The sequence below is a fragment of the Eptatretus burgeri genome, chromosome 4 (genome assembly GCF_056783735.1).
Source record: "Eptatretus burgeri isolate ZD-2024b chromosome 4, Ebu_testis_v1, whole genome shotgun sequence".
NCBI lineage: Eukaryota > Metazoa > Chordata > Myxini > Myxiniformes > Myxinidae > Eptatretus > Eptatretus burgeri.
Window position 1 is genome coordinate 133,681,944 of NC_140964.1, and position 27,799 is coordinate 133,709,742.

The window sequence follows — 27,799 nt, forward strand, 5'->3', positions numbered from 1 at the left end:
AAGAGCCTCATCACAAGACTCACTGTGACAGGGTCGAGAAGATTGATGTCAGTTGCAGAAGGGTTGGGATAAACCGGTGTACAAGGAAGTCGGTTTTTGTGACAGCGTTGTCAGAGGCATCTCTCTGTGCTCTTGAAATTGAACTTTGTAGCATTTTCCTCTCTTCACCGTCGGTGTTCATCTTTCATCGGTAACCTGATTAACGATGCAAGTTGAACAGGATTTGATGAATTCCTGGTGTGATTGAGCAATTGCTTTGCCATAAATGTCATGCTCTTCGGCAGCAGATGATGAGGGTGCAAGTGATTTGATTACCGATTGCAGATTTGTATTTCATTGTTTTTATATTGACCAGGAAGGGTTCCACAGGTGTCATTATCCAGTTTCAGACATTCTCTAAACGAAACAACTGATGAAAAACTGGGGATTTATAAGGGACTCGCAGGATGTCGTACAGGTACGCATATGCGCCTCTATGCCGTCTCGCCTGGGTTTGAATCTTGACCCGGGTATAAACTGTCGTCCTGGTGTTTCACAGGCAGGGTGATGCATCAATGTGTGTGCCGTCCCTCGGATGGACGTTAAAGGTCCCACGGTGTCCTTCATGAAGAGTAGTTGAATTATTGGCAGCACAATTAACAAATTCCAATTTATTGCCGGGACTTGCTGTGTTGGAGTGGAAACTCATCATTGCAACCCGAGTCACGAAACTGCTTCGGTAGAACAGACACTCTGTCGAGAGCAAGGTGAACAAGTACGAGTAGAAAAATCATGGCAGTCTGTCAGATAGTTACTTGTAGGTAAAGGAGTTGTTTGTTTTAAAAAAACAACATTATTTAAGGTTCGCAGTGAGAGCGAGCACGCACACACGCAACTACAGACGTATGAATGCCCGAGAAACACAGACACTGAGCTTGGGGGGAAATGCCGTCACTTCCAGGGGCACTCTGGGTACCGTTAACATCATGACTTCCTCACCACACTCAGTCAGGGATTTTCTCCTCTCCACGGATCACCTGGACCCGAGTCCAATTGTGAGTCTCCATTGACGAGGTTTCGGCAGTCACGCCGACGTCGGTGCTTTTGAATCTCCATCGATGAGACTTGTTGACCTGTACTTGGCTTGAATCTTCTTTTTTGATTGGTTAATCATTTTGATTTCATTCGTTTGTCCCAAGTTGTATAACATGGGACTTCATAAGTCTTAGTCAGTTCAATTGATATCTTTCCCAACAAATATACCGAGTTATTTTAATGTCCAAGGCATAAACGATGTGCACAATTGATCCCATAAATGTTCCAGTCCCATCTACTCACAGAGGAATATTCTTCATCCAACTTTTTCTGGTCTGGTTCAATGATGTAATCTTGGTACGCGATCTTCTCTCTGATTCCTGCAGTCTTGTGTTGGGGAGACGGGACAAAAAATTAAAATAATAAATAAAATTGCAGTCAACGGCTGGAAAAAACAAACTCCGCGGAATGTAACAATGACGTCGAATTCATAACTTCCATTGTTATGACTCATGCGAGCAATGCAGGCTTCCATACGACACACATCTGCAGAGAGAGAATTGGGCTGCCCCCCCGACCCCCCATTCTGAAACTCCAGACCCATTAATTAATTAATTTTTATTTTAAGCACCTAAACCCTTCCTGTGCACACCCCAAATACAATCAACAGTTTTCAACTCGTTCCGTCTGGCGGATCGAGAGTTAATTACAAATGTATGTTTGATTGAGCATCGTCACTGATAGGTGGCCGTCGGTAATGCAGTGCCACCCAAGGATGATGGAAAGGTATATAAAATTTATGCATGGTATCGACACACAATGACCTATTCTTTTTCCCAAGGTACGGGAGGAACGTTCCGTTCCACAAGTGCTTGCAGATGAGACGGTCAGCTTAACGTTGTCTTTCCAAGACATTCTTTGATGCAATACCCGAAGCACCAGTATGACTGTTTGTAGTTATTTATCACCAATGAAGGATGTAGTAAGTGTTTGGAAATCAGCCTGAATCTTATTCAGAAATTCATTTTGAGTATTGGAAATATTAAACTCACATTTCTTACGTTTATCTGTACGAATAAATGCCAGTGTGTGTCAGGGTGTCAATCAGTCACAGTCAGTGTGTGTGTGTGTGTCTCCTCCATAACTCCAAAACTATAAAAACCGAGCAGCCTGAAACTTTGCATGCAAACTAAGAAAACTCCAAGGAAATACAAGAGTGAAAATTGGGTGTTTGGGTTAATTAAAACACCCCATTTTGAGGATAATTAACAGCCTTATTTAATTTTATCCTTCATCAAGGCTCATTATTGTTCGCCTTGCTATCCCTCGCTGGAGTCTTAATTCGCCATTTCGGGGGGGGGGGGGGGGCTGCTCAACAATGCCTTGACTTGGAACAGACTGCAACCAGTGTGACCACTCGTCATTTTCATAAATGCCAAGGTGAGCCAATGAAAAAAGCCAAGAATTCACAAGGTTTTAGAAAAGCGATGATAATAGAAAACTTATACGCCAAGAAAACCTATAGAAAACCAAGACTCCAAGGTGAACAACGAATAGCCAAGATCTTGTGAAAAAAGCCAAGGAGTGGTCACACAAGCCACAACAATTTCTGAATGAGAAAGTTAGTTGTTTTTTTCGCTTTCCTCACTCGTATGATCGAAAGTCTGTTCATCATAGCTACGAATAGCTGGATACATTGCAATGCTTATAAACGCCCGGAGACAGCAGCGTCCGTGGCTTTATTTCATTTCCACATATTCCATAACCTCTAGAATGTCTTGATCTCAGCCGAATTTCAAAACTTAAACTCCTTCATTGACTTCACCAGTAGTTCTGACTGCTAAAAAAAAAAAACATATTCATTTATCCAATTCGGGACATTTCTTGACATTTCAGGCGTCTCCGGGTGGATGGTGTTGATATGACTGATCGACGATCGCTTATCGCTTGCCAAGCCAGCCATTCCTGATCAACCGTTTCGTTGGAGTGCTTGCTTGTGTGCTTAAGCCACTTGGTGAGTGCTCTACAATACTTGCACTGTCACTGAATATATCAATCGACTTCAACAAACTTCAGGACCCACTCGTCTACATTTGGCCGTGCGGTGCCGAGGGTATTGTGTCAGGTGGTGCTGGCTCACTGAAAATGTTGTTTTATTTTACACCACATTTTCCCTTTTGTACGATCTTCTTTCATTATACTACCTGTCACTTCGGCATAGATAAATACATGTAAAAAATTAAACATTTCCTTTTTAAAAGTTTATTCAACCATTTCGTTGGAGTGCTTGCTTGAGTGGCCAAGCAACTTGGTGAGCACTCTTCAAGCTTCCATCGCAACACTGCGGCATGGTTGGCCATGTGGACATCTCCGACGTTAAGAAGCCAAAATAAATTCGATGATTACAAGGATTAAAAAACGTTTTCAGTAACAAAGGAATGAATCGCCACCACGGCAGGATAGCCTTGAGGTGCGCACACTCGCACTCAGCCGTTCAACCTGGGTTTGAATCGATTCTCTTCCCCCCCTCTCTCTCTCCCACTCCCCTATCACTCCCACTCCCCTCGCTCTCCCTCCCTCTCCACCACCACTCTCTTTCCCTTCCTCTCCCCCGCCACTCTCTTTCCCTCCCCTCTCTTCCCCTCCCCTCTCTCACCCTCCCAATTCTCTCTCCCCTCCCCTTTCTCTCACCCTCCCCTTTCTCTCCCCCTCTTCTCACACCCTCCCCTCTCTCACCCTCCCCTTTCTCTCCCCCTCTCCTCTCTCACCGCCTCCACTCTCCCTTCATCTCCCTCTCCCAATGCTCTCACTCTCCCTCTTCCAATGCTCTCACACTCTCTCCCTCTTCCAATGCTCTCACTCCCTCTTCCAATGCTCCCACTCCCTCTCCCTCTTCCAATGCTCTCACTCTCACTCCCTCTCCCAAGGCTCTCACTCTCACTCCCTCTCCCAAGGCTCTCACTCTCACTCTCACTCCCTCTTCCAATGCTCTCACTCCCTCTCCCTCTTCCAATGCTCTCACTCTCACTCGCTCTCCCAACGCTCTCACTCTAACTCCCTCTCCCAACGCCCTCACTCTCACTCCCTCTCCCAACGCTCTCACTCTCACTCCCTCTTCCAATGCTCTCACTCCCTCTCCCTCTTCCAATGCTCTCACTCTTACTCCCTCTCCCAACGCTCTCACTCCCTCTCCCTCTTCCAATGCTCTCACTCCCTCTTCCAATGCTCTCACTCCCTCTCCCTCTTCCAATGCTCTCACTCTCACTCCCTCTCCCAATGCTCTCACTCCCTCTCCCAATGCTCTCACTCGCTCTCCCTCTTCCAATGCTCTCACTCCCTCTCCCTCTTCCAATGCTCTCACTCCCTCTCCCTCTTCCAATGCTCTCACTCCCTCTCCCAATGCTCCCACTCCCTCTCCCAATGCTCGCACTCCCTCTCCCTCTTCCAACACTCTCACACTCACTCCCTCTCCCAACGCTCTCACTCTCACTCCCTCTCCCAATGCTCTCACTCTCACTCCCTCTTTCAATGCTCTTACTCTCACTCCCTCTTCCAATACTCTCACTCTGTCTCCCCCTCCCAACGCTCTCACTCTCACTCCCTCTCCCAACGCTCTCACTCCCTCTCCCTCTCCCAATGCTCTCACTCCCTCTCCCTCTGCTCTCACTCTCACACCCTCTTTCAATGCTCTCACTCCCTCTCCCAATGCTCTCACTCGCTCTCCCTCTTCCAATGCTCTCACTCCCTCTCCCTCTTCCAATGCTCTCACTCTCACTCCCTCTTCCAATGCTCTCACTCCCTCTCCCAATGCTCGCACTCCCTCTCCCTCTTCCAATGCTCTCACTCCCTCTTCCAACACTCTCACACTCACTCCCTCTCCCAACGCTCTCACTCTCACTCCCTCTCCCAACGCTCTCACTCTCACTCCCTCTCCCAACGCTCTCACTCTCACTCCCTCTCCCAACGCTCTCACTCTCACTCCCTCTCGCAACGCTCTCACTCTCACTCTCACTCCCAAGGCTCTCACTCTCACTCTCACTCCCTCTTCCAATGCTCTCACTCCCTTTCCCTCTTCCAATGCTCTCACTCTCACTCCCTCTCCCAATGCTCTCACTCCCTCTCCCAATGCTCTCACTCGCTCTCCCTCTTCCAATGCTCTCACTCCCTCTCCCTCTTCCAATGCTCTCACTCCCTCTCCCAATGCTCCCACTCCCTCTCCCAATGCTCTCACTCCCTCTCCCTCTTCCAATGCTCTAACTCCCTCTTCCAACACTCTCACACTCTCAACCTCTCCCAACGCTCTCACTCTCACTCCCTCTCCCAATGCTCTCACTCTCACTCCCTCTTCCAATGCTCTTACTCTCACTCCCTCTTCCAATGCTCTCACTCTCACTCCCTCTCCCAACGCTCTCACTCTCACTCCCTCTCCCAACGCTCTCACTTCCTCTCCCAATGCTCTCACTCGCTCTCCCTCTTCCAATGCTCTCACTCACACTCCCTCTTCCAACGCTCTCACTCTCACTCGCTCTCCCAATGCTCTCACTCTCACTCCCTCTTCCAATGCACTCAATCCCTCTCCCTCTTCCAATGCTCTCACTCTCACTCCCTCTCCCAACGCTCTCACTCCCTCTCCCTCTTCCAATGCTCGCACTCCCTCTCCCTCTCCCAATGCTCTCACTCCCTCTCCCTCTCCCAATGCTCTCACTCTCACTCCCTCTTTCAATGATCTCACTCCCTCTCCCAATGCTCCCACTCCCTCTCCCAATGCTCCCACTCCCTCTCCCAATGCTCTTACTTCCTCTCCCTCTTCCAATGCTCTCACTCCCTCTCCCAATACTCTCACACTCACTCCCTCTTCCAATGCTCTCACTCCCTCTCCCAACACTCTCACACTCACTCCCTCTCCCAATGCTCTCACTCCCTCTCCCTCTTCCAATGCTCTCACTCTCACTCCCTCTCCCAATGCTCTCACTCTCACTCCCTCTCCCAATGCTCTCACTCTCACTCCCTCTCACAATACTCTCACTCTCACTCCCTCTCCCAACGCTCTCACTCTCACTCCCTCTCCCAACGCTCTCACTCTCACTCCCTCTCTCAACTCTCTCACTCTCACTCCCTCTCCCAACCCTCTCACTCTTACTCCCTCTCCCAAAGCTCTCGCTCTCACTCTCACTCCCTCTTCCAATGCTCTCACTCCCTCTCCCTCTTCCAATGCTCTCACTCTCACTCCCTCTCCCAACGCTCTCACTCTCACTCGCTCTCCCAACGCTCTCATTCTCACTCCCTCTCCCAATGCTCTCACTCTCACTCCCTCTTCCAATGCTCTCACTCCCTCTCCCTCTTCCAATGCTCTCACACTCACTCCCTCTCCCAACGCTCTCACTCTCACTCCCTCTCCCAATGCTCTCACTCTCACTCCCTCTTTCAATGCTCTTACTCTCACTCCCTCTTCCAATGCTCTCACTCTGACTCCCTCTCCCAACGCTCTCACTCTCACTCCCTCTCCCAACGCTCTCACTCCCTCTCCCTCTCCCAATGCTCTCACTCCCTCTCCCAATGCTCTCACTCTCACTCCCTCTCCCAATGCTCTCACTCCCTCTCCCTCTTCCAATGCTCTCACTCTCACTCTCTCTCCCAATACTCTCACTCTCACTCCCTCTCCCAACGCTCTCACTCTCACTCCCTCTCCCAATGCTCTCACTCTCACTCCCTCTCACAATACTCTCACTCTCACTCCCTCTCCCAACGCTCTCACTCTCACTCCCTCTCCCAACGCTCTCACTCTCACTCCCTCTCCCAATGCTCTCACTCTCACGCCCTCTCCCAATGCTCTCACTCTCACTCCCTCTCCCAATGCTCTCACTCTCACTCCCTCTCACAATACTCTCACTCTCACTCCCTCTCCCAACGCTCTCACTCTCACTCCCTCTCCCAACGCTCTCACTCTCACTCCCTCTCTCAACTCTCTCACTCTCACTCTCACTCCCTCTTCCAATGCTCTCACTCTCACTCCCTCTCCCAAAGCTCTCGCTCTCACTCTCACTCCCTCTTCCAATGCTCTCACTCCCTCTCCCTCTTCCAATGCTCTCACTCTCACTCCCTCTCCCAACGCTCTCACTCTCACTCGCTCTCCCAACGCTCTCATTCTCACTCCCTCTCCCAATGCTCTCACTCTCACTCCCTCTTCCAATGCTCTCACTCCCTCTCCCTCTTCCAATGCTCTCACACTCACTCCCTCTCCCAACGCTCTCACTCTCACTCCCTCTCCCAATGCTCTCACTCTCACTCCCTCTTTCAATGCTCTTACTCTCACTCCCTCTTCCAATGCTCTCACTCTGACTCCCTCTCCCAACGCTCTCACTCTCACTCCCTCTCCCAACGCTCTCACTCCCTCTCCCTCTCCCAATGCTCTCACTCCCTCTCCCAATGCTCTCACTCTCACTCCCTCTCCCAATGCTCTCACTCCCTCTCCCTCTTCCAATGCTCTTACTCTCACTCCCTCTTGCAATGCTCTCACTGTCACTCCCTCTCCCAATGCTCTCACTCTCACTCCCTCTCCCAACGCTCTCACTCCCTCTCCCAACGCTCTCACTCTCACTCCCTCTCCCAATGCTCTCACTGTCACTCCCTCTCCCAACGCTCTCACTCTCACTCCCTCTCCCAACGCTCTCACTCTCACTCCCTCTCCCAATGCTCTCACTCTCACTCCCTCTTCCAATGCTCTTACTCTCACTCCCTCTTGCAATGCTCTCACTGTCACTCCCTCTCCCAACGCTCTCACTCTCACTCCCTCTCCCAACGCTCTCACTCCCTCTCCCAACGCTCTCACTCTCACTCCCTCTCCCAATGCTCTCACTGTCACTCCCTCTCCCAACGCTCTCACTCTCACTCCCTCTCCCAACGCTCTCACTCCCTCTTCCAATGCTCTCAGTCCCTCTGCCTCTTCCAATGCTCTCACTCTCACTCCCTCTTCCAATGCTCTCACTCCCTCTCCCTCTTCCAATGCTCTCACTCTCACTCCCTCTTCCAATGCACTCACTCCCTCTCCCTCTTTCAATGCTCTCACTCTCACTCCCTCTCCCAGCGCTCTCACGACCTCTCCCTCTTCCAATGCTCGCACCCTCTCTACCTCTCCCAATGCTCTCACTCCCTCTCCCTCTCCCAATGCTCTCACTCTCACTCTCACTCCCTCTCCCAATGCTCTCACTCTCACTCCCTCTTTCAATGATCTCACTCCCTCTCCCAATGCTCCCACTCCCTCTCCCAATGCTCTCACTCCCTCTCCCTCTTCCAATGCTCTCACTCCCTCTCCCAATACTCTCACTCTCACTCCCTCTCCCAACACTCTCACACTCACACCCTCTCCCAATGCTCTCAGTCCCTCTCCCTCTTCCAATCCTCTCACTCTCACTCCCTCTCCCTCTCCCAATACTCTCACTCTCACTCCCTCTCCCTCTCCCAATGCTCTCACTCTCACTCCCTCTCCCAACACTCTCACTCTCACTCCCTCTTCCAACACTCTCACACTCACTCCCTCTCCCAACGCTCTCACTCTCACTCCCTCTCCCAATGCTCTCACTCTCACTCCCTCTTCCAATGCTCTCACTCTCACTCCCTCTTCCAATGCTCTCACTCTCACTCCCTCTTCCAACGCCCTCACTCTCACTCCCTCTTCCAACACCCTCACTCTCACTCCCTCTCCCTCTCCCAATGCTCTCACTCTCACTCCCTCTCCCAATGCTCTCACTCTCACTCCCTCTTCCAATGCTCTCACTCCCTCTCCCTCTTCCAATGCTCTCACTCTCACTCCCTCTTCCAATGCACTCACTCCCTCTCCCTCTTTCAATGCTCTCACTCTCACTCCCTCTCCCAACGCTCTCACGACCTCTCCCTCTTCCAATGCTCTCACTCCCTCTCCCTCTCCCAATGCTCTCACTCTCACTCTCACTCCCTCTCCCAATGCTCTCACTCTCACTCCCTCTTTCAATGATCTCACTCCCTCTCCCAATGCTCCCACTCCCTCTCCCAATGCTCTCACTCCCTCTCCCTCTTCCAATGCTCTCACTCCCTCTCCCAATACTCTCACTCTCACTCCCTCTCCCAACACTCTCACACTCACACCCTCTCCCAATGCTCTCACTCCCTCTCCCTCTTCCAATGCTCTCGCTCTCACTCCCTCTCCCAATACTCTCACTCTCACTCCCTCTCCCAATGCTCTCACTCTCACTCCCTCTCCCAATACTCTCACTCTCACTCCCTCTTCCAACACTCTCACTCTCACTCCCTCTCCCAATGCTCTCACTCTCACTCCCTCTTCCAATGCTCTCACTCTCACTCCCTCTTCCAATGCTCTCACTCTCACTCCCTCTTCCAACGCCCTCACTCTCACTCCCTCTTCCAACACCCTCACTCTCACTCCCTCTCCCTCTTCCAATGCTCTCACTCTCACTCCCTCTCCCAATGCTCTCACTCCCTCTCCCAATGCTCTCACTCGCTCTCCCTCTTCCAATCCTCTCACTCCCTCTCCCTCTTCCAATGCTCTCACTCTCACTCCCTCTTCCAATGCTCTCACTCCCTCTCCCAAGGCTCGCACTCCCTCTCCCTCTTCCAATGCTCTCACTCCCTCTTCCAACACTCTCACACTCACTCCCTCTCCCAACGTTCTCACTCTCACTCCCTCTCCCAATGCTCTTACTCTCACTCCCTCTTCCAATGCTCTCACTCTGACTCCCTCTCCCAACGCTCTCACTCTCACTCCCTCTCCCAACGCTCTCACTCCCTCTCCCTCTCCCAATGCTCTCACTCCCTCTCCCTCTGCTCTCACTCTCACTCCCTCTTTCAATGATCTCACTCCCTCTCCCAATGCTCTCACTCTCACTCCCTCTTTCAATGCTCTTACTCTCACTCCCTCTTCCAATGCTCTCACTCTGACTCCCTCTCCCAACGCTCTCACTCCCTCTCCCTCTCCCAATGCTCTCACTCCCTCTCCCAATGCTCTCACTCTCACTCCCTCTTTCAATGATCTCACTCCCTCTCCCAATGCTCCCACTCCCTCTCCAAATGCTCTCACTCCCTCTCCCTCTTCCAATGCTCTCACTCCCTCTCCCAATACTCTCACACACACTCCCTCCCAATGCTCTCACTCCTCTCCCCTCTTCCAATGCTCTCACTCTCACTCCCTCTTGCAATGCTCTCACTGTCACTCCCTCTCCCAACGCTCTCACTCTCACTCCCTCTCCCAACGCTCTCACTCCCTCTCCCAATGCTCTCACTTGCTCTCCCTCTTCCAATGCTCTCAGTCCCTCTGCCTCTTCCAATGCTCTCACTCCCTCTCCCTCTTCCAATGCTCTCACTCTCACTCCCTCTTTCAATGCTCTCACTCTCACTCCCTCTCCCAACGCTCTCACTCCCTCTCCCTCTTCCAATGCTCGCACCCTCTCAACCTCTCCCAATGCTCTCACTCCCTTCTCCCTCTCCCAATGCTCTCACTCTCACTCCCTTCTCCCTCTCCCAATGCTCTCACTCTCACTCTCACTCCCTCTTTCAATGATCTCACTCTCACTCCCTCTCCCAATGCACTCACTCTCACTCCCTCTCCCAATGCTCCCACTCCCTCTCCCAATGCTCTCACTCCCTCTCCCTCTTCCAATGCTCTCACTCCCTCTCCCAATACTCTCACTCTCACTCCCTCTCCCAATGCTCTCCCTCTCACTTCCTCTTTCAATGATGTCACTCCCTCCCCAATGCTCCCACTCCCTCTCCCAATGCTCTCACTCCCTCTCCCTCTTCCAATGCTCTCACTCTCACTCCCTCTCCCAATACTCTCACTCTCACTCCCTCTCCCAATGCTCTCACTCTCACTCCCTCTCCCAATACTCTCACTCTCACTCCCTCTTCCAACACTCTCACACTCACTCCCTCTCCCAACGCTCTCACTCTCACTCCCTCTCCCAATGCTCTCACTCTCACTCCCTCTTCCAATGCTCTCACTCTCACTCCCTCTTCCAATGCTCTCACTCTCACTCCCTCTTCCAACGCCCTCACTCTCACTCCCTCTCCCAATGCTCTCACTCCCTCTCCATCTCCCAATGCTCTCACTCCCTCTCCCTCTGCTCTCACTCTCACTCCCTCTCCCAATGCTCTCACTCCCTCTCCCAATGCTCTCACTCCCTCTCCCTCTTCCAATGCTCTCACTCCCTCTCCCAATGCTGTCACTCTCACTCCCTCTTCCAATGCTCTCACTCTCACTCCCTCTTCCAATGCTCTAACTCCCTCTTCCAATGCTCTCACTCCCTCTCCCTCTTCCAATGCTCTCACCCTCACTCCCTCTCCCAACGCTCTCACTCTCACTCCCTCTCCCAATGCTCTCACTCTCACTCCCTCTTCCAATCTTCTCAATCCCTCTCCCTCTTCCAATGCTCTCACTCTCACTCCCTCTCCCAACGCTCTCACTCTCACTCCCTCTCCCAACGCTCTCACTCTCACTCCCTCTACCAACGCTCTCACTCTCACTCCCTCTCCCTCTTCCAATGCTCTCACTCTCACTCCCTCTCCCAATGCTCTCACTCTCACTCCCTCTTCCAATGCTCACACTCTCACTCCCTCTTCCAATGCTCTCACTCCCTCTCCCAACACTCTCACTCCCTCTTTAAATGATCTCACTCCCTCTCCCAATGCTCTCACTCCCTCTCCCAATGCTCTCACTCACTCTCCCTCTTCCAATGCTCTCACTCCCTCTCCCTCTTCCAATGCTCTCACTCCCTCTCCCAATACTCTCACTCTCACTCTCACTCCCTCTCCCAATGCTCTCACTCTCACTCCCTCTTTCAATGATCTCACTCCCTCTCCCAATGCTCCCACTCCCTCTCCCAATGCTCTCACTCCCTCTCCCTCTTCCAATGCTCTCACTCTCACTCCCTCTCCCAATACTCTCACTCTCACTCCCTCTCCCAATGCTCTCACTCTCACTCCCTCTCCCAATACTCTCACTCTCACTCCCTCTTCCAACACTCTCACACTCACTCCCTCTCCCAATGCTCTCACTCTCACTCCCTCTCCCAATGCTCTCACTCTCACTCCCTCTTCCAACGCTCTCACTCTCACTCCCTCTCCCAACGCTCTCACTCTCACTCCCTCTCCCAATGCTCTCACTCTCACTCCCTCTTCCAATGCTCTCACTCCCTCTCCCTCTTCCAATACTCTCACTCTCACTTCCTCTCCCAACGCTCTCACTCTCACTCCCTCTCCCAATGCTCTCACTCTCACTCCCTCTCCCAATGCTCTCACTCTCACTCCCTCTTCCAATGCTCTCACTCCCTCTCCCTCTTCCAATGCTCTCACTCAGTCCCTCTTCCAATGCTCGCACTCCCTCTCCCTCTCCCAATGCTCTCACTCCCTCTCCCTCTCCCAATGCTCTCACTCTCACTCCCTCTTTCAATGATCTCACTCCCTCTCCCAATGCTCCCACTCCCTCTCATAATGCTCTCACCGCCTCTCCCTCTCCCAATACTCTCACTCCCTCTCCCAACACTCTCACACTCACTCCCTCTCCCAACGCTCTCACTCGCTCTCCCTCTTCCAATGCTCTCTCTCCCTCTCCCTCTTCCAATGCTCTCACTCTCACTCCCTCTCCCAATGCTCTCACTCCCTCTCCCTCTCCCAGCGCTCTCACTCTCACTCCTTCTCCCAATGCTCTCACTCTCACTCCTTCTTCCAATGCTCTCACTCCCTCTCCCTCTTCCAATGCTCTCACTCTCACTCCCTCTCCCTCTCCCAATGCTCTCACTCGCTCTCCCTCTCCCAATGCTCTCACTCTCACTCCCTCTTTCAATGATCTCACTCCCTCTCCCAATGCTCTCACTCCCTCTCCCTCTTCCAATGCTCTCACTCTCACTCCCTCTCCCAATGCTCTCACTCTCACTCCCTCTTCCAATGCTCTCACTCCCATTCCCTCTTCCAATGCTTTCACTCTCACTCCCTCTTTCAATGATCTCACTCCCTCTCCCAATGCTCTCACTCCCTCTCCCTCTTCCAATGCTCTCACTCTCACTCCCTCTCCCAATGCTCTCACTCTCACTCCCTCTTCCAATGCTCTCACTCCCATTCCCTCTTCCAATGCTATCACTCTCACTCCCTCTCCCAATGCTCTCACTCTCACTCCCTCTTCCAATGCTCTCACTCTCACTCCCTCTTCCAATGCTCTCACTCCCTCTCCCTCTACCAATGTTCTCACTCTCACTCCCCCTTCCAATGCTCTCACTCCCTCTCCCAACACTCTCACTCCCTCTCCCAATGCTCTCACTCCCTCTCCCAATGCTCTCACTCCCTCTCCCTCTCCCAATGCTCTCACTCTCACCACTCTTCCAATGCTCTCACTCTCTCTCCCAACACTCTCACTCCCTCTCCCAATGCTCTCACTCCCTCTCCCAATGCTCTCACTCCCTCTCCCTCTTCCAATGCTCTCACTCTCACTCCCTCTCCCAACGCTCTCACTCTCACTCCCTCTCCCAACGCTCTCACTCTCACTCCCTCCACCAACGCTCTCACTCTCACTCCCTCTTCCAATGCTCTCACTCTCACTCCCTCTTCCAATACTCTCACTCCCTCTCCCTCTTCCAATGCTCTCACTCCCTCTTCCAATGCTCTCACTCCCTCTCTCTCTTCCAATGCTCTCACTCCCTCTTCCAATGCTCTCACTCCCTCTCCCTCTCCCAATGCTCTCACTCTCACTCTCTCTTCCAATGCTCTCACTCCCTCTCCCAACACTCTCACTCCCTCTTTCAATGATCTCACTCCCTCTCCCAATGCTCTCACTCTCACTCCCTCTTTCAATGCTCTTACTCTCACTCCCTCTTCCAATGCTCTCACTCTGACTCCCTCTCCCAACGCTCTCACTCCCTCTCCCTCTCCCAATGCTCTCACTCCCTCTCCCAATGCTCTCACTCTCACTCCCTCTTTCAATGATCTCACTCCCTCTCCCAATGCTCCCACTCCCTCTCCAAATGCTCTCACTCCCTCTGCCTCTTCCAATGCTCTCACTCCCTCTCCCAATACTCTCACACACACTCCCTCTCCCAATGCTCTCACTCCCTCTCCCTCTTCCAATGCTCTCACTCTCACTCCCTCCTGCAATGCTCTCACTGTCACTCCCTCTCCCAACGCTCTCACTCTCACTCCCTCTCCCAACGCTCTCACTCCCTCTCCCAATGCTCTCACTTGCTCTCCCTCTTCCAATGCTCTCAGTCCCTCTGCCTCTTCCAATGCTCTCACTCCCTCTCCCTCTTCCAATGCTCTCACTCTCACTCCCTCTTTCAATGCTCTCACTCTCACTCCCTCTCCCAACGCTCTCACTCCCTCTCCCTCTTCCAATGCTCGCACCCTCTCAACCTCTCCCAATGCTCTCACTCCCTTCTCCCTCTCCCAATGCTCTCACTCTCACTCTCACTCCCTCTCCCAATGCTCTCACTCTCACTCCCTTCTCCCTCTCCCAATGCTCTCACTCTCACTCTCACTCCCTCTTTCAATGATCTCACTCCCTCTCCCAATGCTCCCACTCCCTCTCCCAATGCTCTCACTCCCTCTCCCTCTTCCAATGCTCTCACTCCCTCTCCCAATACTCTCACTCTCACTCCCTCTCCCAATGCTCTCACTCTCACTCCCTCTTTCAATGCTCCCACTCCCTCTCCCAATGCTCTCACTCCCTCTCCCTCTTCCAATGCTCTCACTCTCACTCCCTCTCCCAATACTCTCACTCTCACTCCCTCTCCCAATGCTCTCACTCTCACTCCCTCTCCCAATACTCTCACTCTCACTCCCTCTTCCAACACTCTCACACTCACTCCCTCTCCCAACGCCCTCACTCTCACTCCCTCTTCCACTCCTCTCACTCTCACTCCCTCTTCCAATGCTCTCACTCTCACTCCCTCTTCCAACGCCCTCACTCTCACTCCCTCTCCCAATGCTCTCACTCCCTCTCCCTCTCCCAATGCTCTCACTCCCTCTCCCTCTGCTCTCACTCTCACTCCCTCTCCCAATGCTCTCACTCCCTCTCCCAATGCTCTCACTCCCTCTCCCTCTTCCAATGCTCTCACTCCCTCTCCCAATGCTGTCACTCTCACTCCCTCTTCCAATGCTCTCACTCTCACTCCCTCTTCCAATGCTCTAACTCCCTCTCCCTCTTCCAATGCTCTCACTCTCACTCCCTCTTCCAATGCTCTCACTCCCTCTCCCTCTTCCAATGCTCTCACCCTCACTCCCTCTCCCAACGCTCTCACTCTCACTCCCTCTACCAATGCTCTCACTCTCACTCCCTCTTCCAATCTTCTCAATCCCTCTCCCTCTTCCAATGCTCTCACTCTCACTCCCTCTCCCAACGCTCTCACTCTCACTCCCTCTCCCAACGCTCTCACTCTCACTCCCTCTCCCTCTTCCAATGCTCTCACTCTCACTCCCTCTCCCAATGCTCTCACTCTCACTCCCTCTTCCAATGCTCACACTCTCACTCCCTCTTCCAATGCTCTCTCTCACTCCCTCTTCCCAATGCTCTCACTCTCACTCCCTCTTTAAATGATCTCACTCCCTCCCCCAATGCTCTCACTCCCTCTCCCAATGCTCTCACTCACTCTCCCTCTTCCAATGCTCTCACTCCCTCTCCCTCTTCCAATGCTCTCACTCCCTCTCCCAATACTCTCACTCTCACTCCCTCTCCCAATGCTCTCACTCTCACTCAATCTTTCAATGATCTCACTCCCTCTCCCAATGCTCCCACTCCCTCTCCCAATGCTCTCAAGCCCTCTCCCTCTTCCAATGCTCTCACTCTCGCTCCCTCTCCCAATGCTCTCACTCTCACTCCCTCTCCCAATGCTCTCACTCTCACTCCCTCTCCCAATACTCTCACTCTCACTCCCTCTTCCAACACTCTCACACTCACTCCCTCTCCCAACGCTCTCACTCTCACTCCCTCTCCCAATGCTCTCACTCTCACTCCCTCTTCCAATGCTCTCACTCTCACTCCCTCTTCCCACGCTCTCACTCTCACTCCCTCTCCCAACGCTCTCACTCTCACTCCCTCTCCCAATGCTCTCACTCTCACTCCCTCTTCCAATGCTCTCACTCCCTCTCCCTCTTCCAATGCTCTCACTCTCACTCCCTCTCCCAACGCTCTCACTCTCACTCCCTCTCCCAATGCTCTCACTCTCACTCCCTCTCCCAATGCTCTCACTCTCACTCCCTCTTCCAATGCTCTCACTCCCTCTCCCTCTTCCAATGCTCTCACTCTCAGTCCCTCTTCCAATGCTCGCACTCCCTCTCCCTCTCCCAATGCTCTCACTCCCTCTCCCTCTCCCAATGCTCTCACTCTCACTCCCTCTTTCAATGATCTCACTCCCTCTCCCAATGCTCTCACTCCCTCTCCCTCTTCCAATGCTCTCACTCTCACTCCCTCTCCCAATGCTCTCACTCTCACTCCCTCTTCCAATGCTCTCACTCCCATTCCCTCTTCCAATGCTTTCACTCTCACTCCCTCTTTCAATGATCTCACTCCCTCTCCCAATGCTCTCACTCCCTCTCCCTCTTCCAATGCTCTCACTCTCACTCCCTCTCCCAATGCTCTCACTCTCACTCCCTCTTCCAATGCTCTCACTCCCATTCCCTCTTCCAATGCTATCACTCTCACTCCCTCTCCCAATGCTCTCACTCTCACTCCCTCTTCCAATGCTCTCACTCTCACTCCCTCTTCCAATGCTCTCACTCCCTCTCCCTCTACCAATGTTCTCACTCTCACTCCCTCTTCCAATGCTCTCACTCCCTCTCCCAATGCTCTCACTCTCACTCCCTCTCCCAATGCTCTCACTCCCTCTCCCAATGCTCTCACTCCCTCTCCCTCTCCCAATGCTCTCACTCTCACCACTCTTCCAATGCTCTCACTCTCTCTCCCAACACTCTCACTCCCTCTCCCAATGCTCTCACTCCCTCTCCCAATGTTCTCACTCCCTCTCCCTCTTCCAATGCTCTCACTCTCACTCCCTCTCCCAACGCTCTCACTCTCACTCCCTCTCCCAACGCTCTCCCTCTCACTCCCTCTACCATCGCTCTCACTCTCACTCCCTCTTCCAATGCTCTCACTCTCACTCTCTCTTCCAATACTCTCACTCCCTCTCCCTCTTCCAATGCTCTCACTCCCTCTTCCAATGCTCTCACTCCCTCTCCCTCTTCCAATGCTCTCACTCCCTCTTCCAATGCTCTCACTCCCTCTCCCTCTCCCACTGCTCTCACTCTCACTCTCTCTTCCAATGCTCTCACTCCCTCTCCCAACACTCTCACTCCCTCTTTCAATGACCTCACTTCCTCTCCCAATGCTCTCACTCCCTCTCCCAATGCTCTCACTCGCTCTCCCTCTTCCAATGCTCTCACTCCCTCTCCCTCTTCCAATGCTCTCACTCCCTCTCCCTCTTCTAATGCTCTCTCTCCCTCTCCCTCTTCCAATGCTCTCACTCTCACTCCCTCTCCCAATGCTCTCACTCTCACTCCCTCTCTCAGCGCTCTCACTCCCTCTCCCAACGCTCTCACTCTCTCTCCCAATGCTCTCACTCGCTCTCCCTCTTCCAATACTCTCACTCCCTCTCCCTCTTCTAATGCTCTCACTCCCTCTCCCTCTTCCAATGCTCTCACTCCCTCTCCCAACGCTCTCACTCTCACTCCCTCTCCCAACGCTCTCACTCCCTCTCCCTCTTCCAATGCTCTCACTCCCTCTCCCTCTTCCAATGCTCTCACTCCCTATCCCTCTCCCAATGCTCTCACTCCCTCTCCCAATGTTCTCACTCCCTCTCCCAATGCTCTCACTCCCTCTCCCTCTTCCAATGCTCTCACTCTCACTCCCTCTCCCAACGCTCTCACTCTCACTCCCTCTCCCAACGCTCTCACTCTCACTCCCTCTCCCAATGCTCTCACTCTCACTCCCTCTTCCAATGCTCTCACTCCCTCTCCCTCTTCCAATGCTCTCACTCTCACTCCCTCTCCCAACGCTCTCACTCCCTCTCCCTCTTCCAATGCTCTCACTCCCTCTCCCTCTTCCAATGCTTTCACTCTCACTCCCTCTCCCAACGCTCTCACTCTCACTCCCTCTCCCAACGCTCTCACTCTCACTCCCTCTCCCAATGCTCTCACTCTCACTCCCTCTTCCAATGCTCTCACTCACTCTTCCAATGCTCTCACTCCCTCTCCCTCTTCCAATGCTCTCACTCTCACTCCCTCTCCCAACGCTCTCACTCCCTCTCCCTCTCCCAATGCTCTCACTCGCTCTCCCTCTCCCAATGCTCTCACTCTCACTCCCTCTTCCAATGCTCTCACTCTCACTCCCTCTCCCAACGCTCTCACTCCCTCTCCCTCTTCCAATGCTCTCACTCCCTCTCCCAACACTCTCACACTCACTCCCTCTCCCAACGCTCTCACTCTCACTCCCTCTCCCAATGCTCTCACTCTCACTCCCTCTTCCAATGCTCTCACTCCCTCTCCCAACGCTCTCACTCCCTCTCCCTCTCCCAACACTCTCACACTCACTCCCTCTCCCAACGCTCTCACTCTCACTCCCTCTCCCAATGCTCTCACTCTCACTCCCTCTTCCAATGCTCTCACTCCCTCTCCCAATGCTCTCACTCTCACTCCTTCTTCCAATGCTCTCACTCCCTCTCCCTCTTCCAATGCTCTCACTCTCACTCCCTCTCCCAACGCTCTCACTCCCTCTCCCTCTTCCAATGCTCTCACTCCCTCTCCCTCTCCCAATGCTCTCACTCGCTCTCCCTCTCCCAATGCTCTCACTCTCACTCCCTCTTTCAATGATCTCACTCCCTCTCCCAATGCTCTCATTCCCTCTCCCTCTTCCAATGCTCTCACTCTCACTCCCTCTCCCAACACTCTCACTCCCTCTCCCTCTTCCAATGCTCTCACTCCCTCTCCCTCTCCCAATGCTCTCACTCGCTCTCCCTCTCCCAATGCTCTCACTCTCACTCCCTCTTTCAATGATCTCACTCCCTCTCCCAATGCTCCCACTCCCTCTCCCAATGCTCTCACCCCCTCTCCCTCTTCCAATGCTCTCACTCCCTCTCCCAATACTCGCACTCTCACTCCCTCTCCCAACACTCTCACACTCACTCCCTCTCCCAATGCTCTCACTCCCTCTCCCTCTTCCAATGCTCTCACTCTCACTCCCTCTCCCAATACTCTCACTCTCACTCCCTCTCCCAATGCTCTCACTCTCACTCCCTCTCCCAATGCTCTCACTCTCACTCCCTCTCCCAATACTCTCACTCTCACTCCCTCTTCCAACACTCTCACACTCGCTCCCTCTCCCAACGCTCTCACTCTCACTCCCTCTCCCAAAGCTCTCACTCTCACTCCCTCTTCCAATGCTCTCACTCTCACTCCCTCTTCCAATGCTCTCACTCTCACTCCCTCTCCCAACGCTCTCACTCTCACTCCCTCTCCCAACGCCCTCACTCCCTCTCCCTCTTCCAATGCTCTCACTGTCACTCCCTCTTCCAATGCTCTCACTCTCACTCCCTCTCCCAACGCTCTCACTCTCACTCCCTCTCCCAACGCTCTCACTCCCTCTCCCTCTTCCAATGCTCTCACTCTCACTCCCTCTCCCAACGCTCTCACTCTCACTCCCTCTCCCAACGCTCTCACTCCCTCTCCCTCTTCCAATGCTCTCACTCCCTCTCCCTCTTCCAATGCTCTCACTCCCTATCCCTCTCCCAATGCTCTCACTCCCTCTCCCAATGCTCTCACTCCCTCTCCCTCTTCCAATGCTCTCACTCTCACTCCCTCTCCCAACGCTCTCACTCTCACTCCCTCTCCCAACGCTCTCACTCTCACTCCCTCTCCCAACGCTCTCACTCTCACTCCCTCTCCCAATGCTCTCACTCTCACTCCCTCTTCCAATGCTCTCACTCCCTCTCCCTCTTCCAATGCTCTCACTCTCACTCCCTCTCCCAACGCTCTCACTCTCACTCCCTCTCCCAACGCTCTCACTCTCACTCCCTCTCACTCCCTCTTCCAATGCTCTCACTCCCTCTTCCAATGCTCTCACTCCCTCTCCCTCTCCCAATGCTCTCACTCTCACTCCCTCTTCCAATGCTCTCACTCTCACTCCCTCTCCCAATGCTCTCACTCCCTCTCCCTCTTCCAATGCTCTCACTCCCTCTCCCAACACTCTCACACTCACTCCCTCTCCCAACGCTCTCACTCTCACTCCCTCTCCCAATGCTCTCACTCTCACTCCCTCTTCCAATGCTCTCACTCCCTCTCCCAACGCTCTCACTCCCTCTCCCTCTCCCAACACTCTCACACTCACTCCCTCTCCCAACGCTCTCACTCTCACTCCCTCTCCCAATGCTCTCACTCTCACTCCCTCTTCCAATGCTCTCACTCCCTCTCCCAACGCTCTCACTCCCTCTCCCCCTCCCAATGCTCTCACTCTCACTCCCTCTTTTTTTTTGTATACCTTGGTCGAGGCTCGTATGAGAGCTAACACACAACTCACAGCAAGGAGGCATGAGACAAGAGGGGTGGGAGTGCAAGGGACAAAACAGTGGGGAACAGACACATTAGGTGAACTGTGGAAGGGAGAGGGATGGGGATGGGACGGGGAACATGGCGAAGAGAAGATGGACATTACAGGGACTTTCAAGAAGGAAAGCAGGGGAATTGAAGGAAGTGGGCTTGGGTGGATTATCGGGGGTAGAAAAGATCGAGGATTTGGATGGGGGATGATAAGAGGTGGTGGTGAACAGCTGTTTTGAAGGCCTGGAGGGAAGAATGGGAAAGATTAGAGTGAGGAAGTTATTCCAAAGGTGGGAAAAAAGACGAATGAAAGAGTGAAGATGAGCAGTGATTCGTGATTTTGGTAGTTTTACCAGAAGGGGGTTGTTGGCGGACCTTGATCACCCTGTGGAAATGTGGTGGGGATAAATCACAGAGAGAGCAGGGGGGGGCAAGGCTGGAGAGGAGTCGGTTAAAGACAGAAAGACCACCGACCAACCTGCGGTGATTGAGTGAGAGGCCCAAAGACTCAACCTCATTGCGGGAGATGCCGATGATCCTAAATGCCCTAGTTTCTACAGTGTGAAGCCGAGAAAGGTGGGAGGCAGGAGCACCAGCCCAGAGGGGAGAGCAGTTCTCCATCAGGCTACGGACAAAAGCTTTGTAAGTGGTCAGGAGCTCAAGAGGGCTGAGGAAGGACTGCACGACGGAGGATTCCCAGTCGGCGACTGACTTTTGAGGCGACGTTGGAAATGTGACTTTCCCAGGAAAGGTCATGGCAGATAGTGAGACCCAGAAGCTTGAAAGAAAAGACTTCTTCCAGAGGATTGTTGAGAAAGTGGATGGGGGGTTTTCTAAACGGTCCTTTCGAAGAGACATAGTGAGAGTGTGAGATTTGTCTGGATTGAAAGACATGTTCCACGTGTTGGACCAGTTTGTGATTTTATCCAGATCTGCAGTGAGCGAAGAAGCTGCTGCTTGCCGGTCTGAGGGATGACAGATGGTATGGCAGAGGGTGGAGTCGTCGGCAAAGAAATAGAAGATTTTCCAGAGAGTTGGAGAGATCATTGATGAAAACCAGAAAAAGAACAGGTCCCAGAACGCCACCTTGAGGAACTCCAGCCTGGACAGGAAGAGGGGATGAAAGAACTCCATTTAGGGCCACATGTTGACTGCGACAGGAGAGGAAGTCTGCGAGCCATGAGTGGAGATGGCCTTGAATACCATGGGAAGAGAGTTTGGTGAGTAGTGCAGGGTGCCAGACTGTGTTAAAAGCACGTGATATGTCCAGGGATATGGCTCGGATTTCCTGTCTGGCATTGAGGACCTCCATCCATTGATGGGAGAGCAGAAGCAACATATCCAGGGTAGAGTGACCTGGTCTGAAACCAAATTGATGATCGGAAATCAAGCCATTGGAGAAGCGGAAGGATTTCATGTCTGAAGCGATGATGGATTCCATAACCTTGTTGATGATTGGGAGAAGGCTGATTGGTCTGGAGTTCCAGGGATCTGTTTTTGCACCTTTTTTATGCAGGGCGGTGATGTTTGCAGATTTCCAAGCAGATGGCAGATGACCTTGGGCAAATGAGAGGGTGAATAGAACAGAGAGAAGGTGAGCAAGAGCAGAAGAGCAGGCTTTGAGGAAACGTGGGCTGATGCCGTCTGGACCGGTTGTAGAATCTGAGTCGAGGTTTGAAAGCAAGCTCTCCACCATGTCAGGAGAAAAGAACACAGAGTCCAGGGACAGTTGGGTGCGACTGGGTAAAGTGGGTAGAGATAGTGATGGGTTTGGGACACAAGATTTAGCTGCAAACACCGAGTTTAGACATTCAGCTTTATCACGCGTGGTATCAGCAGTGCGGCCATTTGAGGTAAGGGAGGGGATGGAGGGGGAACATACACCAGAAACTGATTTGATTAAACGCCACCAGGATTTTGAGGAGGGAGAGAGGTTTGAGAGTTCAGACTTGAGATGAGAAAGATGTTGTTTTCTGGCTCTCCTGAGGGTAGATACACACTTGTTCCGAGGTTTATGGAAGGAACTGAGATTTCCCTCAGTTGGGTTTGCTTTCCATGAGGCAAAGGCAAGTTGTTTCAGGACAACTGCCTCGCCACAAGCTTCAGTAAACCAAGGGCGGGAGGAAGGGTAGGACAACTGAACACGAGAGGGGATAAATCTGTGCATGAGGGGGAGCAAGTTTCTTTGAAAGAATTCCCAGGATGAGTTGATGTTTGAGAAAGTAGTGATAGGAGACCAGTCTGTAAGTTTGATGGTTGCTCGGAGACCCTGCCAGTCGGCTTGAGTGAAATACCAGACTCGACGGCGGTGAGGTGGTTCTCTGATAACAGCCAGAGAGATGTCCACTTTGACAAGGACGTGGTCAGAAGAACCAGTAGGAGCGAAGGAAGAGCAGCAGATATTGTCAGGGAAATTTATCAAAATCAGATCCAGAGGAGATGGAGTACCATTGGTTGAGATCTGGGTCGGGAAGTTGACCGATTGAGTCAGTCCTAATGAGTCACAGAAAGCTTTTGCTGAGGTGCCATGACAGGTGAGAGAGGTACCCACACCTAGCCAACTGGTGTGATGACAATTGAAGTCACCACATAAGAGGAAGAGAGAGTTTGGATGAGAAGATAGAAGATGGTCCATGTTTTCGGATAGTGAGGTGTAGATGGAGTCATCACTGTTCGGTGGACGGTACAGTACACATATAAACATGAGGTGGGAGTGGAGGGGAAGCCGTAGCCAGAGGTATTCCTGGGGGTGTGGGGGAGTGAGAGCAGTGCATGGAGAGTGAGGAATAGAGTCTTTGATGAAGAGAGCAACACCTCCACCAGGACGAGGCTCAGGTCTGTCATACCGTAAGAGGGACTAACCGGGGAGAGATACTTGGGAGTCAGACACGTCTTGGGGGAGAAAAGTTTCTGTTCGGCAGATTATGTGAGGTTTGTCAGTGGCAACCTGCATGGAAAGATCTGAAAGGTTTGAGCGAAGGCCCCGGATATTTGAGGTCCACACTTTTAATGAAGAGGTCGGGGAGGAGGCTTTGGGTGCAGGGGGTGTAGGTGGAGGGGGAGGGTAGGACAAGGGATGAGGGGGGGAGGTAAGGAGGGTTGTTGAAAGAGTGTGGGGTATTGCAGAATAGCTCAGGGAGGGGGCCGAATGAGGAGGAGAAAGGGTTCTGTGGTGCGGGGGGAGAGGGGGGACAAGAGACAAGGAAGAAGGCAGTTGAGGATTTGAGGAGGTAGAGTGAAGAGATGGAGGTGAGAGGGCAGTGGAGGGAGGGAGCTTGGTGGATGAGAGGGGGGGGAAGTTTGAGAAGGATGAGTGAGGGGGATGAAAGGTGGGAGAAGGTGAGGGGGAATTTTGAGAGAGGTGAGAGAGAGCTTGGAGGGAGAGGAAGAGTGGGATGGTTGCTCTGAGAGTGAGAGTGAGGGGTGAGGGGGTGAGTTGGCAATGAAGTTGGAAAAAAAGAATGGTTGATGGAAAGCGAACATCCATGGCAAACTGTGGTTTTTAAAAGTTTTAGGTCAGAGATGCGATTTAACACAATTCTTGATGGATGCAATGAAGGCGAATTCAGAGAATGGAGAGAAGAAGCGCTGTAATAGTTGGATTTTTTGGCAAGGAATGAAGGAGAGCTCGAAATGAGAGCAGTCTGTTGAAATAGCAGAAGAGTAGTGCATTGTGAAACAGTAAAGAGTGCCACATGTGTGAGAGAGGAAGATGAAGCATTATAAGATCGTTTTTGTTGTTAATAGTAATGTTTGAGAGTTTTCAACAGATTAGGTCATGGAAGTGTAGAAAAAAAAAATCGAGGAAGAAGACGAGGAGGAAGCCAAGAGGAAGAAGAGGAAGCAGAATCGGGAGAAGGTCAGCGTGTTGTTGTTGTTGTTGTTGGATAATTTTTTATTTTATTTTATTTTATTTTTGAGATAAGAAAGAGATAAGTTGAGAGAATGGGGGATGTTAGGAAAGTGGGGAGGATGAAAATTAAAGGTTATGGGGAAGATAGAAATTGAAGGTTATGGGGAGAAAAAACAACAAAACAAACAAAAAAAAAATGATCGAACACAGAGTGGAACCGGTAGGCCTCAAGCCTCGGCCAAGGCCTTGGCCTCAAACACCCAGTAAGAACGTCGACAAAAATACTCACAAAATAGCACGATTTTTGAAACAAAACCGAACTTGGAACACACAGTAACATGTAGGTGAGAAAATTAAACAGTTAAAATGGGACAGATAACGACCGGAAACTTAACTTTGAGAACGTCAGCAGAGAGCCCGTAAGGAGACCTCTCGTCGCTCCAAACCCAGAACCGGAAGTCCCAATGCTCTCACTCTCATTTTTTTGGGGGGTCTTCAGGGTCTTAAGGGTTCTAAAGGATCCAATGCTCTCACTCTCACTCCCTCTCCCAACGCTCTCACTCTCACTCCCTCTTCCAATGCTCTCACTCTCTCTCCCAACGCTCTCACTCCCTCTCCCAACGCTCTCACTCCCTCTCCTAATGCTCTCACTCCCTCTCCCAACGCTCTCACTCCCTCTCCCAACGCTCTCACTCCCTCTCCAAACGCTCTCACTCTCACTCCCTCTCCCAATGCTCTCACTCTCACTCCCTCTTCCAATGCTCTCACTCCCTCTCTCAACGCTCTCACTCCCTCTCCCAACGCTCTCACTCCCTCTCCCAACGCTCTCACTCCCTCTCCCAACGCTCTCACTCCCTCTCCCAACGCTCTCACTCCCTCTCCCAACGCTCTCACTCCCTCTCCCAACGCTCTCACTCCCTCTCCAAACGCTCTCACTCTCACTCCCTCTCCCAATGCTCTCACTCTCACTCCCTCTTCCAATGCTCTCACTCCCTCTCCCAACGCTCTCACTCTCTCTCCCAACGCTCTCACTCTCTCTCCCAACGCTCTCACTCTCACTCCCTCTTCCAATGCTCTCACTCCCTCTCCCAACGCTCTCACTCCCTCTCCCAACGCTCTCACTCCCTCTCCCAACGCTCTCACTCCCTCTCCAAACGCTCTCTCTCACTCCCTCTCCCAATGCTCTCACTCCCTCTTCCAATGCTCTCACTCCCTCTCCCAACGCTCTCACTCCCTCTCCCAACGCTCTCACTCCCTCTCCCAACGCTCTCACTCCCTCTCCCAACGCTCTCACTCCCTCTCCCAATGCTCTCACTCCCTCTCCAAACGCTCTCACTCTCACTCCCTCTCCCAATGCTCTCACTCTCACTCCCTCATCCAATGCTCTCACTCCCTCTCCCAACGCTCTCACTCTCTCTCCCAACGCTCTCACTCTCTCTCCCAACGCTCTCACTCTCTCTCCCAACGCTCTCACTCTCTCTCCCAACGCTCTCACTCTCTCTCCCAACGCTCTCACTCCCTCTCCCAATGCTCTCACTCTCACTAAAACCCCCAGCTCCCTCTCTCTCCCTCCCTTTCTCTCCCACACCTTGCCCCTCCCCCTGCTACCCACTCCTCTCCCTTCCACCACTGTTAAGGGGACAGTCAGGACAGACGGTTTAGTTTTGAATTAAAAACTGCTTCCTCATAATACAGCATGTCCGATTTAGATTTGGAGAGAGCTGACTGGAGGGGGTGCAGAGATCACTGCGTGGGCAAGCAGGTATGCAGGCAGGCCTTAGCCAGGTCGATAACGTGGGTTTTAAATGCTCCCCACCGGTTTTATATAGAACCTGCCCGTGAAAGAAATGTTGGTTTGGATGCGTTTTATCGCCCTTCCCTTCCCCTCCCACCACACTACCTTTCCTTCCCCACCCGTCACTCTGCATTCCTTAACCCGCACACTGCCTTCCATTCCGTTCCTCCAACACCACATTCTCTTCCCGTCATGTTGCCTTCCATTCCCTTCCCCTCACGTTGCCTTCCATTCCCCTCACACTGCATTCTTTTCTCTCATGTTGCCTTCCATTCCCTTCCCCTCACACTGCATTATCTTCCCCTCATGTTGCCTTCCATTCCCTTCCTCTCACACTGCATTCTCTTCCCCTCACGTTGCCATCCATTCCCTTCCCCTCACGATGCCTTCCCTTCCCCTCACGCTGCCTTCCCTTCCCCTCACGCTGCCTTCCCTTTCCCTTCCCCTCACGCTGCCTTCCCTTCCCCTCACGCTGCCTTCGCTTCCCCTCACGCTGCCTTCCCTTCCCCTCACGCTGCCTTCCCTTCCCCTCACACTGCCTTCCCTTACCCTCACACTGCCTTCCCTTTCCCTTTCCCTCATACTGCCTTCCTCTCCTCCCCTCATGCTTACCTCCTTCCAAACCCCATCCCCTCTCCAGTGACGTTTGGTGAGGCTCCTTCGCTCTTCCCCCTTCCTCACCCTCCTATCTCCACCCTTCCTCACCCCCTCTGAGCTCCTCCACCCCACATCTATATCTCTATATCTCTCTCTCTCTCTCTCTCTCTCTCTCTCTCTCTCTCTCTCTCTCTCTCTCTCTCTCTCTCTCTCTCTCTCTCTCTCTCTCTCTCTCTCTCTCTCTCTCTCTCTCTCTCTCTCTCTCTCTCTCTCTCTCTCTATCTCTATCTCTATCTCTATCTCTCTCTCTCAACCTCTCTATCTCTATCTCTCTCTCTCAACCTCTCTATCTCAACCTCTCTCTCTCTATCTCTATCTCTATCTCTATCTCTATCTCTATCTCTCTCTCTCAACCTCTCTCTCTCTATCTCTATCTCTATCTCTATCTCTATCTCTATCTCTATCTCTATCTCTATCTCTCTCTATCTCTCTCTGTGTGAAGAGATTGGTTGTATTTGCTAGTTAACCAATAAAATGTAAGTGGTGTTTGTGAATAGGAACCTCGGTGTGCAAATCCAAGTACAATCAGGAGCAACGATACCTTTTCATGAGCTTTAGCCTTTGTATCTTTATCCATCCATGGCACCTCGTCCAGGGTGTTGTCAAGCGCCTCGAGAATGAGTGAGATCAAGTCCTGCACCTGACGTTCCATGGGAATACGAGATCACAGACATCGACAACAAGATCATGAACGACTGTTTCAAACTATTGTATTAAAACTATTATATTATAACTCAACAACAGAAGGTATGAGAGAACATGCACGAGGCAGTTTATTTTGTTATTTAACTTGCCACGAAGCTTTGATTGAAATGTCGGTTTTACCTCATTTTCTGTATATATGTATATATATATATATATATATATATATATATATATATATATATATATATATATATATATATATATATATATATATATAT

The 27,799-nt window shown here is 52.1% G+C and overlaps 1 protein-coding gene across 5 annotated transcripts in view; it reads right to left on the minus strand.

The window, feature by feature from the left end:
- Positions 1-27,799, minus strand: part of LOC147029161 (membrane metallo-endopeptidase-like 1) — a 154,489-nt gene that overhangs the window by 44,369 nt on the left and 82,321 nt on the right. For 4 of the 5 annotated variants that reach the window (XM_085876259.1, XM_085876258.1, XM_085876263.1 and 1 more), the window contains exons 14-15: positions 27,418-27,516; positions 1,318-1,401 (exon numbers count right to left, since the gene is read on the minus strand). In XM_085876259.1, coding sequence (XP_085732385.1) covers positions 1,318-1,401; positions 27,418-27,516 — 183 coding nt within the window. The remainder of the gene's footprint in view (positions 1-1,317; positions 1,402-27,417; positions 27,517-27,799) is intronic. The other variant, XM_085876260.1, reaches the window with a different exon arrangement.